General features: G+C 37.8%; 2 protein-coding genes across 2 annotated transcripts in view; one reads left to right on the top strand and one right to left on the bottom strand.

Annotated features, from left to right (window-relative positions):
• LOC143227960 (WD repeat-containing protein 47-like) overlaps window positions 1-25,361 on the bottom strand; it is a 162,249-nt gene that overhangs the window by 111,575 nt on the left and 25,313 nt on the right. The gene's annotated exons all lie outside the window — the stretch shown is intronic.
• On the top strand, window positions 37-18,522 carry LOC143227891 (WD repeat-containing protein 47-like). The gene is made up of 6 exons (XM_076459256.1): window positions 37-262; window positions 10,499-10,683; window positions 11,519-11,688; window positions 15,791-15,961; window positions 18,232-18,372; window positions 18,518-18,522. Exons 1-6 carry the CDS (start codon window positions 152-154, stop codon window positions 18,520-18,522), a joined length of 783 nt encoding a protein of 260 aa, XP_076315371.1. The 5' UTR covers window positions 37-151.

The following is a 25,361-nucleotide window of genomic DNA, read 5'->3' as shown; positions in this document are numbered from 1 at the left end:
ATAGGTCACTGGAGTTTGATCGTCGCCATCGGTCAGATCTAGTATAATTGTTGAACCTCAGAACCACTTGACTCTCGTCTAAAAGTTAAGTTCCTGTTAGAAACTGTTCTTCCCAAGCCAACTGTACTGAACTGAGCTATAACTTGTCGAGATGTCTCGGTTTCTTTGGCCAATTACTGAGGGTAGTGTCCACTTTCGTCTCTTTAGTAAACGGGAAACTTTGAAGGAAGGTCCTCTGAAACTGGAAGACATAGTAATGGAGGTAAGTACGCTAGAAAAAAATGTTAAAAGTGGAAGATATAACTGTAAGTGTGAAAGATGGTTAAAATATTAATAATTAAATATATAGTTGTGAAAGTGAACACTAAAGACAATATGCCACAGCCACGTGTTTACAGATGTAAAAAGTAAAAATCACAGTTTTTCTCCATCCCGAGTGAACAAAACAACAAAAACCTGTTATCAAAACAAAAAAAGTTCTTATCTGTTCAAAACTGCATTATAAATTGTGTTTATTTGTTTATAAATTTGGAAGGAGCCCGTTGTAGTTTTGGATTTATAGGCTTTTAATCTAAGCGTCAGTTTCGGTTTCATCTCTTTAAAGAAACATTTACCAGTTTCATTAGAAAGGTACGTCACTGGTTCCTCAACAACAGGGTAAAGGTCACTTTTAACATTTCTAATAAAGCTGAATTATTTTTTATCCATGAGGATAAGGGCACTATATTGAGTGAATTTCTCACCGTGTGAGATGGTAAGGGCACTAGATTGGGTGTATTTCTCACCATATATGACGGTAATGGCACTAGATTGGGTGTATTTCTCACCATATATGACGGTAATGGCACTAGATTGGGTGTATTTCTCATCATATATGACGGTAATGGCACTAGATTGGGTGTATTTCTCACCATATATGACGGTAATGGCACTAGATTGGGTGTATTTCTCGCGCTGTTGGATAAAAGTAAGGAAGTGAGGTATAATTTGAAAACAAGTAAACACTGAGAAAATATAGTCAATAACTGTGGGAACTTGTTCCTGTTTCTAGAATAAATGAACAATTAAGTAAAATGTTGATCGACTTGAAAAACAGCTTCCTAATTGTATTTCGAACACGTGTTATTTTAATGTAATAATTATCCTGGAAATCTAAATATGAGTTACGAGTTAAGAAAAAGGATGTAATGAGGATGTATCATTAAGTGATGAGGATGTATCATTATGTGATGATGTATCATTATGTGATGAGGATGTATCATTATGTGATAAGGATGTATCATTACGTAATGAGGATGTATCATTAAGTGATGAGGATGTATCATTAAGTGATGAGGATGTATCATTATGTGATGAGGATGTATCATTAAGTGATGAGGATGTATCATTAAGTGATGAGGATGTATCATTAAGTGATGAGGATGTATCATTATGTGATGAGGATGTATCGTTAAGTGATGAGGATGTATCGTTAAGTGATGAGGAGAGAGGAAGTTTGATCATCCTGGGGTCAAGTGCCAAACAGCTCAGACAGACTAACAACCAGGCCCGTGAAGTTAGTAAGGTCAACATTGGTGTCGTACCACAGTTTGAAAACTTACAGTTAGTAAGGTCAACACTGGTGTCGTACCACAGTTTGAAAACTTACAGTTAGTAAGGTCAAACTGGTGTCGTACCACAGTTTGAAAACTTACAGTTAGTAAGGTCAACACTGGTGTCGTACCACAGTTTGAAAACTTACAGTTAGTAAGGCCAACATTGGTGTTGTACCACAGTTTGAAAACTTACAGTTAGTAAGGTCAACATTGGTGTCGTACCACAGTTTGAAAACTTACAGTTAGTAAGGTCAACACTGGTGTCGTACCACAGTTTGAAAACTTACAGTTAGTAAGGTCAACATTGGTGTCGTACCACAGTTTGAAAACTTACAGTTAGTAAGGTCAACACTGGTGTCGTACCACAGTTTGAAAACTTACAAGTGATACAAACCGTTTTATTTTGACACCACAATTTCAGAAAGTTGAGAACCATGTGGTTAGGTTTGTTTTGAATTGCGCAAAGCGATTCTAGGGCTGTCTGCGCTAGCCGTCCCTAATTTAGCAGTGTAAGACTAGAGGAAAGGCAGCTAGTCATCACCACCCACCGCCAACTCTTGAGCTACTTTATTACCGACGAATAGCGGGATTGATCGTCACATCATAACGCCCCACGGCTGAAAGGGCAAGCCTGTTTGATGTGACGGGGATTCGAACCCGCGGTCCTTAAATTACGAGTCGAGTGCCTTAACCACCTGGCCATGCCGGGCCAAGAGCCATGTAAGTATATTTAGTAGAACCTGATTATGGGTTTCTATTGTAAACTGGTTGCTCGTTCTTAATGGAAACTGACTGTTAATACATTTCAAACAAAGAGATGCTCTCTACAAAATGGAGAGAGACCAAGACGAAAAAAATGTGTATTACCGACTGAATTCTCTTCCTAAAATACGGGATTCGATTCCACACTGTGGACACGGCAGTGTGGCTTTGTTTTAGAAAAGCAAAAAAAAGGATGACACGTGCTTCTCGGTAAGTATGTAATGTAGGTGAGTGTTCGCTGCGCGTATGGAATAACCACGTGGTTAGAGCGCTCGACTCGTAATCTGAGGGTCGTGGGTTCGAATCCCCGTCATACCAAACATGCTCGCCCTTTCAGCCGTGGGAGCGTTATAATATTATGGTCTATTCGTTGTTAAAAGAGTAGCCCAAGAGTTGTCGGTGGGTGGTGATGACTAGCTGCCTTCTCCCTATTCTTACACTGCTAAATTAGGGACAGCTAGCGCAGTTAGCCCTTGTGTAGTTTAGCGCGAAATTCATAAACAAACAAACAATCCTTCTTCGCGTCAAATCAAGGGGACAATACGACTTCTGGACTCGTTTGTCGCGTTAAGTAACACCACCGTTATAATCAGGAAGTTGACAAAGAAAGTTCATGCTCTCTCTTTGTTTTCACGGTGAAAGGACGCGAATCATGGAACCTCTGATCCGAAGCCCGACACGGTAACCACCGTGCCGAACCTGATTCTTCTCGACACGGATAGCCTACTTTCAACGCATGTTAATGGCGTCACGAGAGAACACGAACTTTCTTCGCCTACTTCCTGGTTATGATATTTGATTGTTGCTCTTAGACCATGGGTGCGTTATAAGAGTATCGATCAAATCTTACTGGACAAGAGTAGCCCCTGACTTGGAGATTTGATGGTGGTGGCCCATCGTAGCTAAATTAAGAACAGTTAGCGCAGACAGCCATCACGTATCTTTGGCGAAATTCAGCAAATCAGAATATTTTCCGTGATATGAGGCAATTCCTTAAAACTTTGTGAGAACGACGGGGGGGGGGACTTGTTACAGAAGTGATCTTCTATAGGTACTTATGCGTAGCTGTTTGTCACGCTGTCTTTCGTGATTAAACGACGTGAAGAAGAGATTGTCCGTGTGATTTATCAACCTTCCTCATAATTACGTGAAATACATTGAAGTCCATGTCCTCTCCGTCCTGCTCGTGGAGGCTGAAAGAAAAGATGATGATGTAATAGCAAAACCTGGTTCGCGAGTAAGGTAGCGTGGTATCAGGAGTACTGTGACGGGTACATCACGTGACTTTATTCTTGCTCACTCTTGTTGTAATTGTTACTTCTGTCAACTAGTGAAACTCGATTTATTTATGTAGATTGGCTTATTTTACAGTTTATAAGCTAAGTCTCTATAGGTGAAGACACGCGACAAGACGTAATGCTGTGGTCTTAGTGTGTTTCCAATTCAAAGAACGTTTTATGTTAAACATCTTCCTTTAAACGCTTGATTGGAACTGAAAACATTCTGGTGTTATCTATTGAGAAGAAAAACTGCTGCTCTTTTGAGGTAAAGGATTAGTGAGGTTATCTCTCAGAAAGCCAGTCTTATCAGAATTTTTTTCAGACTATAGCTCAGAAAGCAAGTCCTGTTAAACGTTTTTCATGGTTATTTCTCAGGAAAACAGTTCTATCGAACAGTTTATCAGCAGAAGTGTTAAAAGTATTTGGTTGCACGTGATACAGCGTGTGAACAAGATGTAAAACATGGCGGATATTTTTTGACATCAGTTTCATTCGTCCCGTACTGGATCTCTTCCACCCATCAACAATCGTAATTGTTAGGAGCATCATTCTACACCCACCACCCACAGCTTTGTCGCCTACATTCCCATAGTAGAAGTTACAGCTCTGAACAATTTAGTGCGTTTAAATACTTTGTAAGTTACGTTTGTATGTTTGAATTTCGCGCAAAGTTACACGATAACTATCTCCGCTAGCCTTCTCTAATTTAGCAGTGTAAGACTAGAGGGAAGGCAGCTAGTCATCACCACCCATCGTCAACTCCTGGGCTACTCTTTTACCAACGAATAATGGGATTGACCGTAACATTATAACACCCCCACGTCTAAAAGGGGCGAAAATGTTTGGTGTGACGGGGATTCGAACCCGCGACCCTCAGATTACGAATCGAATGTCTTAAGCACCTGGCCATGCCGGGCCGTGTAAGTTATGTAGAATAGACTGACTATTATACAATTTTAATCAATCATGTTTGTATGATGAATTTAGAAAGAGGTGAACTCGACAGATAGCCCGATGTATCTTTGTTATAAGAACAACACACACACATGATGAATTTAGAAAGAGGTGAACTCGGCAGATAGCCCGATGTGGCTTTGCTATAAGAACAACACACACACATGATGAATTTAGAAAGAAGTGAACTCGGCAGATAGCCCGATGTGGCTTTGTTATAAGAACAACACACACACATGATGAATTCAGAAAGAGATGAACTCGGCAGATAGCCCGATGTGTCTTTGTTATAAGAACAACACACACACATGATGAATTCAGAAAGAAGTGAACTCGGCAGATAGCCCGATGTGGCTTTGCTATTAGAACAACACACACATGATGAATTTAGAAAGAAGTGAACTCGGCGGATAGCCCGATGTGGCTTTGTTATAAGAACAACACACACACATGATGAATTCAGAAAGAAGTGAACTCGGCAGATAGCCCGATGTGGCTTTGTTATAAGAACAACACACACACATGATGAATTCGAAAAGAGGTGTTTCTTTTAAACCGAGACCAAAATTATAATTGATTTTGTTCAGTCATGTTACTCGCTAGTCTTTTTGTATAACAGCAAAAGATTTTATTGAGAAAGTGGGCGGGGTGATTATGCTTTGATTATTTTGATACGTATTATTTTGCTTCTCAATTACCAAGATAACAGACAGACATGTATCACGAAATTTTGGTACCTAACTGAAATAGTTGTATCCGCCGAACTTTCACTGAGTGCATGTCATCTGTAATTCTTATTATAAGAAATTGCAAGACATCTTTAATGGAACTATAATCGTGAAACAACGTTAATTTTGGGTACATAATCAAACGCTGTTGCTAGCCAAACTATTAAAGTAACAGTAAGGTTTTGATCAATTGAGTATTTTTTTAAATTGTGTTCTCTTTAAAAGGTTTTCTTTGTAACCATCTTAGAAACGATGTCACGAGAGAAAAAAATAATGAATGTGATAAGCGCTACCTATTAGCATAATTTAAAACTATCTACGTCACGTTATTTACGAGGTGTGATTAAAAATTCTGAGACGTCATTTTTAATTTCGAAGAATAATGTACATACATCAGTATTACATGCTGTCCCATACAAAGTAATCTCCCACAGCTGATACACACTTGTTCCAACGTTTCTTCTATTTTCAGAAGTTGGAAGCCTTCAACTGTTATGCGACTAAGTTCTGCTTTCACACTATTATGGAAGGTTGGAATGTCATCAAATCTATTTCCTTTCAACTTAATTTTGACTTTTAGTAAAAAAAAAAAAAATCACACGGGGCAAAATTGGGAGAATACGGGGTTAATGTCTCTTTTTTTTTTCTGCCAAAAATTCTTGAACAGACACAGCAATTTTTGTGAAGGCGCGTTGTCATGATGAGGAAACCAGTGACCATGCTACCACAGCTCACTGTGGTTTCTTCTAACTTTCTCCCTCAATCGAATTAAGACCGCAAAAGGCCTTGTTTACTGTCACCTTAGCGACCGTTTCATCAGTAGACTATGTTGACAGTCGCCCAGAACGTGGGTCATCTTTGACCAATTTCCGGCCATTTTGGAATTGTTTTATCCATTGATAAACGACATCCTTACTTAACCAGTCATCACCAAAGGCAGTTCTTAACATTTCGAGGATTTCTGTTCCTCCTTCACCATTTTTCACACAAAATCGGTACAAACACGTTTGTTTTTCTAGTCTGCTCATTTTTATTACGACAGGGGCAATAGATACGTTTGTCTTTGAACAAGTTTTGCGCGACACGAGTACAAGGTCTGGAGAAATGGCTTGTTCGTGGGGTACATCAGTATTTGTACTTTGTACACGCCTCAGTGAAGCTCACGATTCTGTACTGGCGCCTGTAACGGAAGAAGTCTCAGAACTTTTTGATCAGACCTCGTATTCAGGTTCATTCATCCAGATCGAGGTCCGATGAAAGGTTTGTTTTCATATAGCAAAAGCCATATCGGGCTACTGATGTCTATGGAAGGTATTTAGTTTGTCTATTTCCAATATATGCCTTCCCTAATTTTGAGCTGGTAGACTAGAAGAAGGTGAACTAGTCAGGAACACCCACTGCAAACTACTGAACTATTCTGATTAAATATTTGGACGTGACGGTCACTTTTGTAACACACCCACGGCACCAGAATGCGAAGCGCGATTTTGCAGAAACGAGGTGAGAACATTGGACTAACGTTAACCACTGGGCTATACGACTGGAACCCGACGAAGTCATTGTCGAGTGAAGAGACATTTTTCTGTCGTCGTTTGGTTTCAATCACACATTTTTCGTCGTTGTTAAATACTAGCTTCAGATTTTCTATTATTATTACATTACAACTTAAAGTTTCTCTGTCGTTGTTAAATTTCAACTGTTTAAAATGGACGACGTTTATTAAATATTTTTCTTTTCAGTCTCAAATATTATTTTTGTTATTTTTAATTTTACGAGATGGCGCTGCAATCAGCCGCGTTTCATATTTCAACTATTTTAAAACGACGTATGTTAAATATTTTTCTTTTCTGTCTCAAATATTATTTTTGTTATATTTATTTCTTTATTTTCTTTTACGAGATGGCGCTACAATCAGATGCGTTTCGTCACAGAATCTCGCTTTATGGTGCGTTTTGCAGTTGTGTGTGTGTCACTTTGGGCTATCTGCTGCATTTGGGTAGATATAAACAGAAAGTAAATACAAATGTTTATCCAAAACATTTACTACAACAAACAAATGTTTGAGTATAAGTTTTGATAACTTTATGTGGTTACAGGATCGCCATATTTGAATCAAATAGTATTTAATAATAGCCACGATTTAAAGCACTTAATTGTTACACTGTATATATTGTTTACCTAAAATCTTGGTGTTCCATTTTCCCCTTCAACAGTATTTGTGATTTTGAGTTGTTACAGGCCGTTCTATGAACTGTTTCTCTAGTTCTATGCTGTAATGTTCTAAGTTCATTTCTATATCTCAGAACTACACGAAAGGATATCCGTTTATAACTAGTCAGCACCATCTACCAACAGCTGGTTAACAACATCCACCGCCGATTATAGGGTGAATCTTGTTTGAACAAATGATAGAAATTGATTCCCACCCTTGCAAAGCATAAAAATATAATAGGCCTAGTGCTAATGTCATGTTTACAATGTATAATTAATTGATGATATACTAATAGATGGCAGCAATAAAGAGAAGTATCCTTTCTTTGGCTTCTAGCTAATAATAGTTATCTGTCCACGACGTGGAATCAGACCCAGGTTTTAGCGTTGAAAGTCGGTAAATGCATCGCTGACTCACTGGAATTTTCATTGTGAAGTTAACATTTTCGTTTTTTATTAGTGTTTCTAATGTTCCTAATTATATACATATTTAAATGTTATACTGCCACTAATAAAATAATTCAACTTTTTCAGTTTTCTTCAGTTTAAATCTTGATAGTCAAAAAATCTTCTCGTATCTTGTAACAGAATCTTTACTTCAATTCTAGCTCAAAAAACGTTGAACATGAAAATGGAAAGTAACTTTCTCCCTGTTTGTTAATGGTGAAAAAACAATTAGTTTTTTATTTTAATTTTAAAAGCAGGCCCGGCACGGCCAAGCGTGTTAAGGCGTGCGACTCGTAATCTGAGGATCGCGAGTTCGCATCCCCGTCGCGCCAAACATGCTCGCCCTTTCAGCCCTGGGGCGTTATAATGTTACGGTCAATTTCACTATTCGTTGGTGAAAGACTAGCCCAAGAGTTGGCGGTGGGTGGTGATGACTAGCTGCCTTCCCTCTAGTCTTACACTGCTAAATTAGGGACGGCTAGCGCATATAGCCCTCGAGTAACTTTGTGCGAAATTTAAAAAAATAATAATTAAAAAGCGCCATCTAGTGTGAAATTTCTAAGTATGCCTTTCTAATGTTATTGAATACGGAACGCCTGGAGACGTTAATTTATACCAGGATGAAACACTTGTTTGATATTTTCTTTTTTGTCAGTGGTTATTATAAGAGTTATTTCCCACATTGAAATATTCCCAGACATTTTTTTGCCGATTTTATAGATGTATCACTAAACAGTGACGATAAAGAGTCATTCTTGCGCCTCTTCAGTGAAAGCAGATCCCCTTACAACAGCTGTTGTTAGGATGTCACGTGGTCATGCACAAGATCGCCGCGAGGAGGAAGTTATTACTTTATAGATCACGTGGACATGTCTCGACTGTTTAAGGTCAACCAGGCAAAATAATGGCTGAAAGCTAGACTAGGCTGCGCAGCTGTCGTGTCTGTTAATCAAGGGTTAATATGCGACAAGAAGCAGTGTATTATTTGGCTCAGATATTTTGTGACAGTTGCTTGGCTATAAAATGACTTATTTCATTGTCAGAAATAAACACCAGCTAGTATGTGCATACAGTTTATTACATGTGAATTTTTAAAACGTAGGGTTGCCACCTATACATTTATAACAAAACTAAATTCACAGAACATAGCTTATAATTTCTAAGTACTGATTACAAAGATCTCTCACTGTCAGGTCTTGAATCTTAGGGTTCAACGTTCGCGTCGTATTGCCGTAAAAACGAGCTCCGCACTAGGGAGCTGCAGATGTGTTGTAAATGTATCAAATCTCTAACTATTCAGTTATAGCAACCCAAGAGATGGGTGGTTTGTGCTATTAAATAGCTACTTTCCATCTATTCTACCAGTTTAAAATTAAGTTTAGTTTGTTTCGAACTTACCGCAAAGCTACTCGAGAGTTATCTGTGCTTGCCTCCCTAATTTGGGAGTGTAACACTAGAGGGAAGGCAGCCAATTAACACTACCCACAGCCAACTCTTGCGGTCTTTTTTACCAATGAATAGTGGGATTGATCTTCATCTTATAACGCACCCAAGGCTTAAAAAAACGAGGATGTTCACTGATGGGAATTCGAACCTGAGATTCACAGATTGTGAATCGAACACCCTAACCCTTATATTAGGAAAGGCTGTAACGCAGACAACTTATAAATAACTTTATTCGAAGTTTGGAAATAACCAAACCACCTACTGCCTGCGACAAAAACAGCTCTAGAACTGATAAACTGCAAATATTTACTAACAAATATTTCAGGTTTTGTTTTTGTAGAGGAGTGTGTGATTTCCTGAATGAATATTTGTAAGGAACTTCAAAATAAACATTAGGTTTGAAAATAAACATACACACAAATCTAGAATTGTTTATTTCATGTAGTTATTTTCCATGAATGGCGGGTTGCAAACAAATGAGAAAATTCTCCATTTGATAATGACGTACGTTTGTTTATTGTGTAGTTAATGATAGAAGTATTAAATAAAATGAAAGAACAGATAGCCCATTGTGTAGAGATATTAAAATTTAGTTTCCTTGGGGTGGCTTTATGTAGCCCTGCTTCGAAATTCTGAGAGTTCATTTTTTTCAGACCAATTTAATTGTAAGTTATTCCTTTTATGTGAAAATACAAAACAAATAACAACGTTCTGATTTCCTTAGGTCATCATCAGGTCAAGAATTAGACTTGAAAATGTGACCCTTATTGACCATGAGTTGTGGAGACGACAGTATTGGTAGGTGTAATATTCTAGGTGGCGTTGCAAATAGTTAATATATTATATACTACAATAAATATTTACAAATTCCCCTGCAACTCGAAATCAATAAGGGGTCACATTTTCAAATCTAAATCTTTACCCGATGATGACCTGAGGAGGTCGGAATGCTGTTACGTGTTCTGTACTTTTAAATAAAAGTTTTTAATATCCAAATCAGCTGACTCAATTATAGATATATTTATTTTAAGTTGGTTCCTAGTCTTCGTGAAGTCATTGCTTTATATCTTATCAGCATCGTCGAGAAGAGAACCGTAGCAAAGCCACTGGACGAAAACCGTTGCTTATTCCAGTCACTAAACTTGAAGATGGACAGGTCATCAGGACCGCCGAGTTTCACCCGAGTGGACGTTTATATGCAAGTGGAGCTAATTCCAAATCCTTACGAATATGTGCATATCCAAAACTGAACGAAGTGAGGTTGGTGATTTTCCATTATAATGATAATAAATTACTAATACGAAAATTGATGCAAACATTTTTGTTGACACCAGACGTCTCTACTTTACAGTTTTCGATCTGTATTCACACGCGTGAATACAAAGTTGAAAAGGTGAACATTCTTGGTGGAACAGATATTCGAACCGTGGGATTGCGAGTCTAGCGCTCTAACCATATGGCCATGCACAAATTTTGTTGTTGTTGTATCAAAAACTTGCATAGAATATTTAAAAATTATTTTAATAGAACAAAAAATTGTGTGCATGGCCATATGGTTAGAACGCTAGACAAGCATCCCACAGTTCGAATATCCGTTCCACCAAGAATGTTCACCCTTTCAGTTTTGAATGCGTTAAAAATGTGATGGTCATTCCCAGTGTTCGTAGGTAAAAGAGTAGTCCAAAAGTCGGCAGTGGGTGGTGGTGACAAGCTGTTTTCCCCCTAGTCTTTCTCTACTAAATTAGGGACAGCGAGAACATAGCTCTCTTGTGGCTTTGCGGGAAATTGAAAACAAACCAAAAAAAATATGTGAAGATCAAAAAATAAATAATTACCAGTTAAACTGGTCCCTCAAACTGACACAACAAAAGGTAATTCCTTCTAATGAATTTCCAGATTTCTTTTTTTTTGAAAGCGTGTTTTGTTTTCTCATATAAAGTGCAGTTTTGTCTTGAAGTCTGCTTTCCACTATTGGAGCCCAGTTTCTCTCATGGAGTTCCATTGTATTTTATCCGTTGAATATCAGTTTTCACTCTTGTTTCCTAACTTGAAGCTTTACGTTTCTCTCTCTTAAAGCTCTGTTTTCTGTCAACAGTGAAAAGTGCGAGACCCGCAAACCAACTATCTTAATAGAGAAAATGAAACATCACAAGGGTTCTATCTACTGTCTAGCATGGAATGGAACCGGAGATCTTTTAGCAACAGGCTCCAATGATAAGACAATCAAGTTGATGAGATTTAACCCTAGAAGCTGTAATATTGAAGGTATGGTACTATATTTTGCTGTATTATTGATGTTAGGATACTAGGTTTTGCTGTAATATTGATGTTAGGATACAAGGTTTTGCTGTAATATTGAAAGTATGGTAGTAGGCTTTGCTCTAATATTAATGTTAGGATACTAGGTTTTGCTGTAATATTGAAGGTATGGTACTATATTTTGCTGTAATATTGAAGGTAAGATACTAGGTTTTGCTGTAATATTGAAGGTAAGGTACTAGGTTTTGCTGTAATATTGAAGGTAAGATATTTTGCTGTAATATTGGTATGGTAGTAGGCTTTGTAATATTAAGGTTAGGATACTAGGTTTTGCTGTAATATTGAAGGTAAGGTACTATATTTTGCTGTAATATTGAAAGAAGTATGGAGTAGGCTTTGGTATTAAAGGATACTAGGTTTTGCTGTAATATTGAAGGTATGGTACTATATTTTGCTGTAATATTGAAGGTAAGATACTAGGCTTTGCTGTAATATTGAAGGTAAGATACTAGGTTTTGCTGTAATATTGAAGGTAAGGTACTATATTTTGCTGTAATATTGAAAGTTGGTAGTAGGCTGTATATTAGTGTTGATAAGCTGTAGTATTGAAGATACTATTTTGGTAATATTGAAAGTATGGTAGTAGGCTCTAATAATGTTAGGATACTAGCTGTAATATTGAAGGTATGGTAATATTTTGCTGTAATATTGAAGGTAAGATACTTTTGCTGTAAGAACTAGGTTTTGCTGTAATATTGAAGGTAGGGTTTTGCTGTAATATTGAAGATATGGTACTAGATTTTGCTGTAATATTGAAGGTAAGATACTAGATTTTGCTGTAATATTATAGGTATGGTTAGGCTTTGCTGTATTGAAGGTATGGTACTAAGATTTACTCAGTATAGTTGATACGTTAATTATTTCTACTACAATTGTATTGTGTTTCGTCAGAGTGCGCTACTGTAGATTCCTGTGTGTCTTCGTTGGTTACCTTAACAACAGTATTAACGTTTCATCACATTTTGTTGTTTGTTTATGTCCTGAAGTCCTGTTATCAGAGAATCTAACATATTTTATTACATTATTTGTAGCAGCAAAATTAGTGTATGTGTGTTTCCTTTTAGCAAAGCCACACTGGGCTATCTGCTGAAACCACCGACTAGAAATTAGTGTGTTACCATGGGATCTATACAGTAGTAACAATAGTGTGTTACCATGGGATCCATACAGTAGTAACAATAGTGTGTTACCATGGGATCTATACAGTAGTAACAATAGTGTGTTACCATGGGATCTATACAGTAGTAACAATAGCGTGTTACCATGGGATCTACACAGTAGTAACAATAGCGTGTTACCATGGGATCTATAGAGTAGTAACAATAGCTTGTTACCATGGGATCTATACAGTAGTAACAATAGCGTGTTACCATGGGATCTATACAGTAGTAACAATAAGCGTGTTACCATGGGATCTATACAGTAGTAATAATAGTGTGTTACCATGGGATCTGTACATTAGTTACAATAGCGTGTTACCATGGAATCTCTACATTAGTTACAATAGTGTGTTACCATTGGAATCTCTACATTAGTTACAATAGTGTGTTACCATGGAATCTCTGCAGTTGCAACAGTAATCTGCTACCATGGGAATTCTACATTAATAACAATAGTGTGTTACCATGGGATGTGTACAGAAGCAGCAATAGTATATTACCATGGAAATTATATGACATAAGTACATTTCAATATAATTATTCTTGCAACAGTTCTAATGTTCTGGTAAGGATTTTCTACATATGACGCTTCTGTGAGAATGAATATGTTTGTTATGTATTACCATGAAGGTCCATAGATTTCACTGATTAACTCGTTAAGGCATGGTTTTGTTTCCATTAAAAGGAGGTTAACTAATATCCTTTAGCAGGTTATTCATAATTGTTAACTAGTTTCCTTTAGCAGGTTATTCATAATTATTAACTGATTTCCTTTGCAGGTTATTCATAATTGTTAACATTGTTAACTAGTTTCCTTTAGCAGGTTATTCATAATTGTTAACTGATATTCTTTAGCAGGTTATTCATAATTGTTAACTAATATCCTTTAGCAGGTTATTCATAATTGTTAACTAATATCCTTTAGCAGGTTATTCATAATTGTTAACTGATTTCCTTTAGCAGGTTATTCATAATTGTTAACTAATTTCCTTTAGCAGGTTATTCATAATTGTTAACTAATTTCCTTTAGCAGGTTATTCATAATTGTTAACTAATTTCCTTTAGCAGGTTATTCATAATTGTTAACTGATATCCTTTAGCAGGTTATTCATAATTGTTAACTGATATCCTTTAGCAGGTTATTCATTATTGGTAACTAGTTTCCTTTAGCAGGTTATTCATAATTGTTAACTAATTTCCTTTAGCAGGTTATTCATAATTGTTAACTGATTTCCTTTAGCAGGTTATTCATAATTGTTAACTGATATCCTTTAGCAGGTTATTCATAATTGTTAACTGATTTCCTTTAGCAGGTTATTCATAATTGTTAACTGATTTCCTTTAGCAGGTTATTCATAATTGTTAACTGATTTCCTTTAGCAGGTTATTCATAATTGTTAACTAATTTCCTTTAGCAGGTTATTCATAATTGTTAACTAATTTCCTTTAGCAGGTTATTCATAATTGTTAACTAATTTCCTTTAGCAGGTTATTCATAATTGTTAACTGATATCCTTTAGCAGGTTATTCATAATTGTTAACTGATTTCCTTTAGCAGGTTATTCATAATTGTTAACTAATTTCCTTTAGCAGGTTATTCATAATTGTTAACTGATTTCCTTTAGCAGGTTATTCATAATTGTTAACTAATTTCCTTTAGCAGGTTATTCATAATTGTTAACTAATTTCCTTTAGCAGGTTATTCATAATTGTTAACTAATTTCCTTCAGCAGGTTATTCATAATTGTTAACTAATTTCCTTTAGCAGGTTATTCATAATTGGTTATCCTTCAGCAGGTTATTCATAATTGTTAACTAATATTCCTTAATTTCCTTCAGCAGGTTATTCATAATTGGTAACTAGGTTTTCCTTTAGCAGGTTATTCATAATTGTTAACTAATTTCCTTCAGCAGGTTATTCATAATTGTTTTTAGCTGGTAAGTAATGTAGTGATTTTACTTGGAAGTTGTTTTTTTTCAAAACCGTTCTAGTGTACTTATAATAAGATTTGTTTACGTTGTTATTTATCTTCAAACTTGCCCCCACCCAGTGGCTCAGCGGTATGTCTGCGGACTTACAACGCTAAAAACCGGGTTTCGATACCCGTGGTGGGTAGAGCACAGATAGCCCATTGTGTAGCTTTGTGCTTAATTCAAAACAACAACAGCAATCGTCAAACTTATGACCGGTCACAAAATGTTACAGTGATTACTGGATAAGCTACTAAACAAAACTATCTGAATTTTAGTAACTGATCCGGTTTTATAGAGTGTTATTATGAGACTTGTGAAACCTAGTTCATTCTAAGCATCTGGGGCGTAGATCCGGGGGATGGGGATTATACATCCCTCCTTCATTTTAGGAGGCGTATGGGGCATACAATCATCCCTCCCATTTTAGGTGGGAACAGTTTGGTCTGTTGAATTGTTTTATTACATCACAGGCCTACAAATTGTGTGTTTGTTCTTGTGATTCTCGTGTTCTTACCAATCAAATTACATAATTAGGCCTAGATGTAGGCTTTTTTAGTAGCCGAAATGTAAATCTTTAATATAGGCGTAGCTTCTAAACTTTTCTAAGCGATAGTTCGTAAGTATCAGTCAGTAGGTCTAAGTATACATGCAAGTATCGTGGTAACAAGATTACTCTGTGACTGCATGTTTACAGCTTTCAGGTTCACGTAATCAGAGATTACCAATTTGCAAATTGAACAGTTCACATAGGTTGTTGTAAAAATCATCCCCCATCGGGTGTAAAAAATCTACACCCCTTTCTAAGCACTTTGATGAATTAATGTGATATTTACTGATGCTTAACATTCCTTTACTAGGGTAAAGTGAAAACTGTTGTGTCATACCTGTACACTAATTGGTTTCTTTACTTACAGGTGGCGCTATGGAGCTCACCATGCACATGGGAACTGTTCGAGACCTGTGTTTCATGGAAGACTTAAGTAACCAGTCCAGTTTACTTATCAGTGGCGGATCCATCGATAATAAAATCTTTATAACTGACTGCGAGACAGGAGTAGCCTTTCAGACTTTAACTGGACATTCTGGTGTGTTTCTAAGATACGAATAAACATTTCCTAAAACAAGCAGGGCAGTATTCGTTCTCAGAGCAAATTTTAAATCAGTTCGATAGGTGACGCTACTTTCACTTTCTTTTTTAGGTAGTTGTATTGTCGCATGAGGTAGCACTCCACTGGGACAGTGGTAATTCTCCGGATTTAATACCGTTAAAATTATCGGCTCGATTCCCTTTTGTGCACACATACAGCTTGAGTTTTTACATATGCTTAAAAAAGACAGGCTTGGATGTAACAGAGGACGTGGTTATATCAAACTCTTTACAACAGAATGCACAATATTTTTCGTAAGTAATCCTCCAGCAGTGTTGGGCCCGGCATGGCCAAGCGTGTTAAGGCGTGCGACTCGTAATCTGAGGGTCGCGGGTTCGAATCCCCATCGCGCCAAACATGCTCGCCCTTTCAGCCGTGGGGACGTTATAATGTTACGGTCAATCCCACTATTCGTTGGTAAAAGAGTAGCCCAAGAGTTGGGAGTGGGTGGTGATGACTAGCTGCCTTCCCTCTAGTCTTACACTGCTAAATTAGGGACGGCTAGCACAGATAGCCCTCGAGTAGCTTTGTGCAAAATTAAAACAAAAAAAAAAAAACCAGCAGTGTTACCTACTCTTCTAAGGTCATGCAAAATATTTTAGGTAATATAACAATGAAGTGTTGTTTATTTCATTCAGTGAAGGCAGTTTTTTATTATAGTTGTTGTCTACTATGATTAGGAGTAATTTTACGGATTTAAAACGTTAAAATTTGTGGTTCGATCTCGATAGATCGCAGACAACCTATTTGTACCTTTGTGTAAAAACACAACAAACAAATTTGGTTTTTCATTTATCAAGTCCATTATTATACTATTCTGTTGTTAGTCGCGTAGTTACTATAGCGTTCACATTTGAGACATGCGATTGAAAGTACCTCAAACATGGTTTCAAATTATATCAGAAAGTGTTTGCCCAGTTATCTTTACGCTGTCTGAATAATTTTCGTTACCTTTCGTGAAAAAACAACAATAACAAATAACGTCTGAGCATTATCTTATACTTTACCTTAGTCTAAAATATATTATAAAACTAGGCTTAATTTTTTTTATCTCGGTCAAGAAAAGACCAAAAATGTGTTATAAAATATATTGAATAGGCCTACATTTTGTACGGTTAACCAAAAAAAGGTTAAATATGTGTTACAAAACCAATAGTAGATAGGCCTACATATTCTAGGGTTAATCAAAAGAGTTAAATATGCGTTATAAAGCTGATATCAGATAGGCTTACGCTTTGTAATATTAATCAATAAAAGGTCAAAAATGTGTTATAAAACGTATTGGACAGGCTTACATTTTATAGGGTTAACCAAAAAAAAGGTTAAATATGTGTTATAAAACCAATAGTAGATAGGCCTACGTATTCTAGGGTTAATCAAAAGAGTTAAGTATGCGTTATAAAGCTGATATCAGATAGGCTTACGCTTTGTAATATTAATCAATAAAAGGTCAAAAATGTGTTATAAAACGTATTGGACAGGCTTACATTTTATAGGGTTAACCAAAAAAAAGGTTAAATATGTGTTATAAAGCTAATAGTAGATAGGCCTACATCTGCAGAGGTACCCAAGAAAGGATATATATGTTATAAAGTTATTATTAAACAGGCCTACATTAATAAGAAAAAAGTTTGAACTGTAGGGCTTCTCTAAAGGATTAAAACATAATAACTCACTTCTATAATTCGTATTTTTCGGAAAATGTTTTCTCCAGGCGAGTTAAGTTTAGTATGAACTAAATTAAGCCTAACTCTTGTTTTTATTTTTATATTGTTTGTTGTTGTTGTTTTTACATTTGCCATCAGTAAATTTATCCAATTTATAAATCCATCATGGCTCGGCATCGCCAGGTAGTTAGGGCACTCGACTCGTGATCTGAGGATTGCAGGTTCGAACCCCTGTCAAACCAAACGTGCTCGCCCTTTTAGTTGTAAGGGTGTTATAAGTTTAGTTAATCCCACTACTCGTTGGTAAAAGAGTTTCCGAAGAGTTGGCGGTGGGTGGTGATGACTAGCTGCCTTCCTTCTAGACATATTCTGCTAAATTAAGGACGACTAGCGCAGATAGCCTTCATAATAGCTTTGGGCGAAAATCAAAAACAAACAAAATCCATCATTGTCTTTGTTTTTCTATGTGTGTGTGTGTAAGAGTAGCTTGTCGACTACTTTGATTATGAAAGCACTTTTTTAACCTTTAACCTCTCCTAGGCACAGTTCTTTCTCTTTATACCTGGGGTGGTGCTACGTTTGTTAGCGGATCTCACGACAGGACGATTCGTTTCTGGGACCTTCGCTCAAGAGGCTGTGTGAACGTCATATCCGCCCCAAGAGCTTCAGGTTTTGGACCAGGTGAGGACATTTTATATGTCGTTATAGTGACCTGTAATGCTTCGCGAAATGAAAGCACTTCTGTGATTTCTGAGGTTATTTTACAATATTGTGTTTCAATATTTTGTAGTTATAGTCGATATATGTTATTTATTTCATTTTTCAGCATAAAATTATGATAAAGTTTAATCCTAATCTCGTGGTGTTCAACCCTTTTACTACCGATATTCCTGTCAAGAAAAATTAGCCGCATGGGACATGTCCTGGCAGTTAGGGCGATCGACTCGCAATTTGCGTGTCGCGGTTTCAAAGTTATCAGACTAACAACCAGGCCCGTGAAGTTAGTAAGGTCAACATTGGTGTCGTACCACAGTTTGAAAACTTACACTTAGTAAGGTCAACATTGGTGTCGTACCACAGTTTGAAAACTTACACTTAGTAAGGTCAACATTGGTGTCGTACCACAGTTTGAAAACTTACAGTTAGTAAGGTCAACACTGGTGTCGTACCACAGTTTGAAAACTTACAGTTAGTAAAGTCAACACTGGTGTCGTACCACAGTTTGAAAACTTACAGTTAGTAAGGTCAACACTGGTGTCGTACCACAGTTTGAAAACTTACAGTTAGTAAGGTCAACACTGGTGTCATTACCACAGTTTGAAAACTTACAGTTAGTAAGGTCAACACTGGTGTCGTACCACAGTTTGAAAACTTACAGTTAGTAAGGTCAACACTGGTGTCGTACCACAGTTTGAAAACTTACAGTTAGTAAGGTCAACACTGGTGTCGTACCACAGTTTGAAAACTTAGTTAGTAAGGTCGACACTGGTGTCGTAACACAGTTTGAAAAAAAGTGATACAAACCGTTTTCTTTCGACGCCACAATTTCAGAAAGTTGAGAACCATGTGGTTTGGTTTGAATTTCGCGCAAAGCGATTCTAGGGCTATCTGCGCTAGCCGTCCCTAATTTAGCAGTGTAAGACTAGAGGGAAGGCAGCTAGTCATCACCACCTATCGCCAAATCTTGTGCTACCTGTTTACCAACGAACAGTGGGATTGACCGTCACATTATAAAGCTCACGGCTGAAAAGGTGAGCATGTTTGGTGCGACGGGGATGCGAAGCCGCGACCCTCAGATTACGAGTCGCACGCCTTAACCCACCTGGCCATGCCTGGCCAGTTTTTCTTGTTACGGGCTAGGTGTGGCTTCGTGTCTAACGTGCATGGTTGTGAAACTTAGGGTCCATGATTCGTGTGGAAAACGTTCTGTACTTTTAGGTCGTTGTAACAGTAACAGTCAGTACCACTTTTTTGAATTGCATAGCTCAAGAGTTTGCTACTTACTAGTCCAAAATTAGTTTCTTTATGATTGTTTTTTTTGAATTTCGCACAAAGCTACTCGAGGGCTATCTGTGCTAGCCGTCCCTAATTTAGCAGTGTAAGACTAGAGGGAAGGCAGCTAGTCATCACCACCCACCGCCAACTCTTGGGCTACTCTTTTACCAACGAATAGTGGGATTGACCGTCACATTATACACCCCCACGGCTGGGAGGGCGAGCATGTTTTAGCGCGACGCGGGCGCGAACCCGCGACCCTCGGATTACGAGTCGCACGCCTTACGCGCTAGGCCATGCCGGGCCCCAACAACAAATGAACCGAATCTTTTGTAGTCTTAGCGAAGATGTTGTTCTTTTGAATTCAACATAAAGCTACACAATGGGCTATCTGTGCTCTGCCCATCACGGGTATCGAAACCTGTTTTTAGCGTTTTAAGTCCGCAGACACACTGGTGAGCCACTAGAGGGCTTTAGCGAAGATCCTAAACAAGTTGCAACGCCCAAAGTTAAAGAGAAAAGTGGACGAATTTGTCCACTTTTTTCCCAGCAGTGTAGAGTGAGATTAATGAACAGCAGTGTAGTTTAGTTGTTTGTTTTACTTGTATGGTATGTTATCAGATACCATATTCATGAACCCACTAACAACTTGACACACAAATACTGTGTAAAAAAAATCTGTTTAAAGATACGACGGGATCCATATGGCCTCGCCCGGCATGTCGAGGTGATTAGGACTACCTGTCTTCCCTCTTGTCTTACACTGCTAAATTAGGGACGGCTAACGCAGGGAACCTTTCTGTAGCTTTGCGCGAAATTTGAAACCAAACCAAACAAATCCATGTGGCTTTATAAGTAATTCTACGGTTAGAGTTAATATGCTAGTCATTAGCGTTTCGACTCGAAGACCAGTTTCGTGATGAAATCTACGAATTGTAAAACAAAACTGTAAAATGTAATACATTTCGTAAGTTACTTTTCAAATTGATTCTTGTGTAATTGAAACAGATACGACACGCGAAAAACATTTGCTGTATTTTTTAATATTTTCTCATGCACAGTTTTTGAAACTGCTTGTGATACATATTTGTCTCAACGGGTATTGTTGTTGTTTGGTTACATGTGTTCTAGTAAGCAGCATTGTTGTTGTTTGGTTACATGTGTTCTAGTAAGCAGCATCGTTGTTGTTTGGTTACATGTGTTCTAGTAAGCAGCATCGTTGTTGTTTGGTTACATGTGTTCTAGTAGGCAGCATTGTTGTTGTTTGGTTACATGTGTTCTAGTAAGCAGCATCGTTGTTGTTTGGTTACATGTGTTCTAGTAGGCAGCATTGTTATTGTTTGGTTACAAGTGTTCTCGTAGGCAGCATTGTTGTTGTTTGGTTACAAGTGTTACCGTAGGCAGTTTTGTTGTTGTTTGGTTACATGTGTTCTAGTAAGCAGCATTGTTGTTGTTTGGTTACATGTGTTCTAGTAGGCAGCATTGTTGTTGTTTGGTCACATGTGTTCTAGCAAGCAGCATTAGTTGTTGTTGTTTGGTTACATGTGTTCTAGTAGGCAGCATTGTTGTTGTTTGGTTACAAGTGTTCCTCGTAGGCAGCATTGTTGTTGTTTGGTTACATTGTGTTCTCGTAGGCAGCTCATTGTTGTTGTTTGGTTACACGTGTCCCCTGTAGGGGCAGCATTGTTGTTGTTTGGTTACAAGTGTTCCAGTAGGCAGCATTGTTGTTTTGTTTGGTTACAAGTGTTCCTCGTAGGCAGCATTGTTGTTGTTTGGTTACACGTGTTCTCGCAAGCAGCATTGTTGTTGTTTGGTTACACGTGTTCTAGTAAGCAGCATTGTTGTTGTTTGGTTTACATGTGTTCCAGTAAGCAGCATTGTTGTTGTTTGGTTACATGTGTTCCTCTAGTAGGCAGCATCGTTGTTGTTTGGTTACATGTGTTCTAGTAGGCAGCGTAATTGTTGTTGTTTGATTACATGTGTTCCAGTAAGCAGCATAATCGTTGTTGTTTGGTTACATGTGTTCTAGTAGGCAGCAGCATTGTTGTTGTTTGGTTACATGTGTTCTAGTAAGCAGCATTGTTGTTGTTTGGTTACATGTGTTCTAGTAAGCAGCATTGTTGTTGTTTGGTTACATGTGTTCTCGTAAGCAGCATCGTTGTTGTTTGGTTACATGTGTTCTAGTAAGCAGCATCGTTGTTGTTTGGTTACATGTGTTCTAGTAGGCAGCATCGTTGTTGTTGGTTACATGTGTTACATCGTTGTTGTTTGGTTACATGTGTTCTCGTAAGCAGCATCGTTGTTGTTTGGTTACATGTGTTCTAGTAAGCAGCATTGTTGTTGTTTGGTTACATGTGTTCCCAGTAAGCAGCATTGTTGTTGTTTGGTTACATGTGTTCCAGTAAGCAGCATCGTTGTTGTTTGGTTACATGTGTTCTAGTATGCAGCATCGTTGTTGTTTGGTTACATGTGTTCTCGTATGCAGCATCGTTGTTGTTTGGTTACATGTGTTCTAGTAGGCAGCATTGTTGTTGTTTGGTTACATGTGTTCTCGTAAGCAGCATCGTTGTTGTTTGGTTACATGTGTTCTAGTAGGCAGCATTGTTGTTGTTGTTTGGTTACATGTGTTCTAGTAAGCAGCATCGTTGTTGTTTGGTTACATGTGTTCTAGTAAGCAGCATCGTTGTTGTTTGGTTACATGTGTTCTCGTAAGCAGCATTGTTGTTGTTTGGTTACAAGTGTTCTAGAAGGCAGCATCGTTGTTGTTTGGTTACAAGTGTTCTAGTAAGCAGCATCGTTGTTGTTTGGTTACATGTGTTCTAGTAAGCAGCATTGTTGTTGTTTGGTTACATGTGTTCTCGTAAGCAGCATCGTTGTTGTTTGGTTACATGTGTTCTAGTAAGCAGCATCGTTGTTGTTTGGTTACATGTGTTCTAGTAGGCAGCATTGTTGTTGTTTGGTTACATGTGTTCTCGTAAGCAGCATCGTTGTTGTTTGGTTACATGTGTTCTAGTAAGCAGCATTGTTGTTGTTTGGTTACATGTGTTCTAGTAAGCAGCATTGTTGTTGTTTGGTTACATGTGTTCTCGTAAGCAGCATCGTTGTTGTTTGGTTACATGTGTTCTAGTAAAGTAAGCAGCATCGTTGTTGTTTGGTTACATGTGTTCTAGTAAGCAGCATCGTTGTTGTTTGGTTACATGTGTTCTCGTAAGCAGCATTGTTGTTGTTTGGTTACATGTGTTCTAGTAGGCAGCATAATTGTTGTTGTTTGGTTACATGTGTTCCTAGTAAGCAGCATCGTTGTTGTTTGGTTACATGTGTTCTAGTAAGCAGCATTGTTGTTGTTTGGTTACATGTGTTCTAGTAAGCAGCATCGTTGTTGTTTGGTTACATGTGTTCTAGCTGTAAGCAGCATCGTTGTTGTTTGGTTACATGTGTTCTAGTAGGCAGCATTGTTGTTGTTTCATTACATGTGTTCCCGTAAGCAGCATCGTTGTTGTTTGGTTACATGTGTTCTAGTAAGCAGCATTGTTGTTGTTTGGTTACATGTGTTCTAGTAAGCAGCATTGTTGTTGTTTGGTTACATGTGTTCTAGTGCAAAGCAGCATTGTTGTTGTTTGGTTACATGTGTTCTCCAGTAAGCAGCATCGTTGTTGTTTGGTTACATGTGTTCTAGTATGCAGCATCGTTGTTGTTTGGTTACATGTGTTCTAGTATGCAGCATCGTTGTTGTTTGGTTACATGTGTTCTCGTAAGCAGCATCGTTGTTGTTTGGTTACATGTGTTCTAGTAGGCAGCATTGTTGTTGTTTGGTTACATGTGTTCTCAGTAAGCAGCATCGTTGTTGTTTGGTTACATGTGTTCTAGTAGGCAGCATTCGTTGTTGTTTGGTTACATGTGTTCTAGTAAGCAGCATTGTTGTTGTTTGGTTACATGTGTTCTCGTAAGCAGCATTGTTGTTGTTTGGTTACATGTGTTCTAGTATGCAGCATTGTTGTTGTTTGGTCACATGTGTTCTAGTAAGCAGCATTGTTGTTGTTTGGTTACATGTGTTCTCGTAAGCAGCATCGTTGTTGTTTGGTTACATGTGTTCTAGTAAGCAGCATTGTTGTTGTTTGGTTACATGTGTTCTAGTAAGCAGCATTGTTGTTGTTTGGTTACATGTGTTCTCGTATGCAGCATCGTTGTTGTTTGGTTACATGTGTGTCTAATAAGCAGCATTGTTGTTGTTTGGTTACATGTGTTCTAGTAAGCAGCATCGTTGTTGTTTGGTTACATGTGTTCTCAGTAGCAGGCAGCATCGTTGTTGTTTGGTTACATGTGTTCTCGTAAGCAGCATCGTTGTTGTTTGGTTACATGTGTTCTAGTAAGCAGCATCGTTGTTGTTTGGTTACATGTGTTCTAGTAAGCAGCATTGTTGTTGTTTGGTTACATGTGTTCTCGTAAGCAGCATCGTTGTTGTTTGGTTACATGTGTTCTCGTAAGCAGCATCGTTGTTGTTTGGTTACATGTGTTCTAGTAAGCAGCATTGTTGTTGTTTGGTTACATGTGTTCTAGTAAGCAGCATCGTTGTTGTTTGGTTACATGTGTTCTCGTAAGCAGCATTGTTGTTGTTTGGTTACATGTGTTCTAGTAAGCAGCATTGTTGTTGTTTGGTTACATGTGTTCTAGTATGCAGCATCGTTGTTGTTTGGTTACATGTGTTCTAGTAAGGCAGCATCGTTGTTGTTTGGTTACATGTGTTCTAGTAAGCAGCATTGTTGTTGTTTGGTTACATGTGTTCTAGTAGGCAGCATTGTTGTTGTTTGGTTACATGTGTTCTAGTAAGCAGCATCGTTGTTGTTTGGTTACATGTGTTCTAGTAAGCAGCATCGTTGTTGTTTGGTTACATGTGTTCTCGTAAGCAGCATTGTTGTTGTTTGGTTACATGTGTTCTAGTAAGGCAGCATTGTTGTTGTTTGGTTACATGTGTTCTAGTAAGCAGCATTGTTGTTGTTTGGTTACATGTGTTTCTAGTAAGCAGCATTGTTGTTGTTTGGTTACATGTGTTCTAGTAAGCAGCATCGTTGTTGTTTGGTTACATGTGTTCTAGTAAGCAGCATCGTTGTTGTTTGGTTACATGTGTTCTAGTAAGCAGCATTGTTGTTGTTTGGTTACATGTGTTCTCGTAAGCAGCATCGTTGTTGTTTGGTTACATGTGTTCTAGTAGGCAGCATTGTTGTTGTTTGGTTACATGTGTTCTAGTAAGCAGCATTGTTGTTGTTTGGTTACATGTGTTCTAGTAAGCAGCATCGTTGTTGTTTGGTTACATGTGTTCTAGTAAGCAGCATTGTTGTTGTTTGGTTACATGTGTTCTCAGTATGCAGCATCATCGTTGTTGTTTGGTTACATGTGTTCTCGTAGTAGGCAGCATCGTTGTTGTTTGGTTACATGTGTTCTAGTAAGGCAGCATTGTTGTTGTTTGGTTACATGTGTTCTCGTAAGCAGCATCGTTGTTGTTTGGTTACATGTGTTCTAGTAGGCAGCATTGTTGTTGTTTGGTTACATGTGTTCTAGTATATAGCAGCATCGTTGTTGTTTGGTTACATGTGTTCTAGTAAGCAGCATTGTTGTTGTTTGGTTTACATGTGTTCTAGTAAGCAGCAGCATTGTTGTTGTTTGGTTACATGTGTTCC

The sequence above is a fragment of the Tachypleus tridentatus genome, chromosome 10 (assembly GCF_004210375.1).
Source record: "Tachypleus tridentatus isolate NWPU-2018 chromosome 10, ASM421037v1, whole genome shotgun sequence".
In the NCBI taxonomy this organism is placed as follows: Eukaryota; Metazoa; Arthropoda; class Merostomata; order Xiphosura; family Limulidae; genus Tachypleus; species Tachypleus tridentatus.
This window is presented reverse-complemented; position numbering and strand designations above follow the sequence as displayed.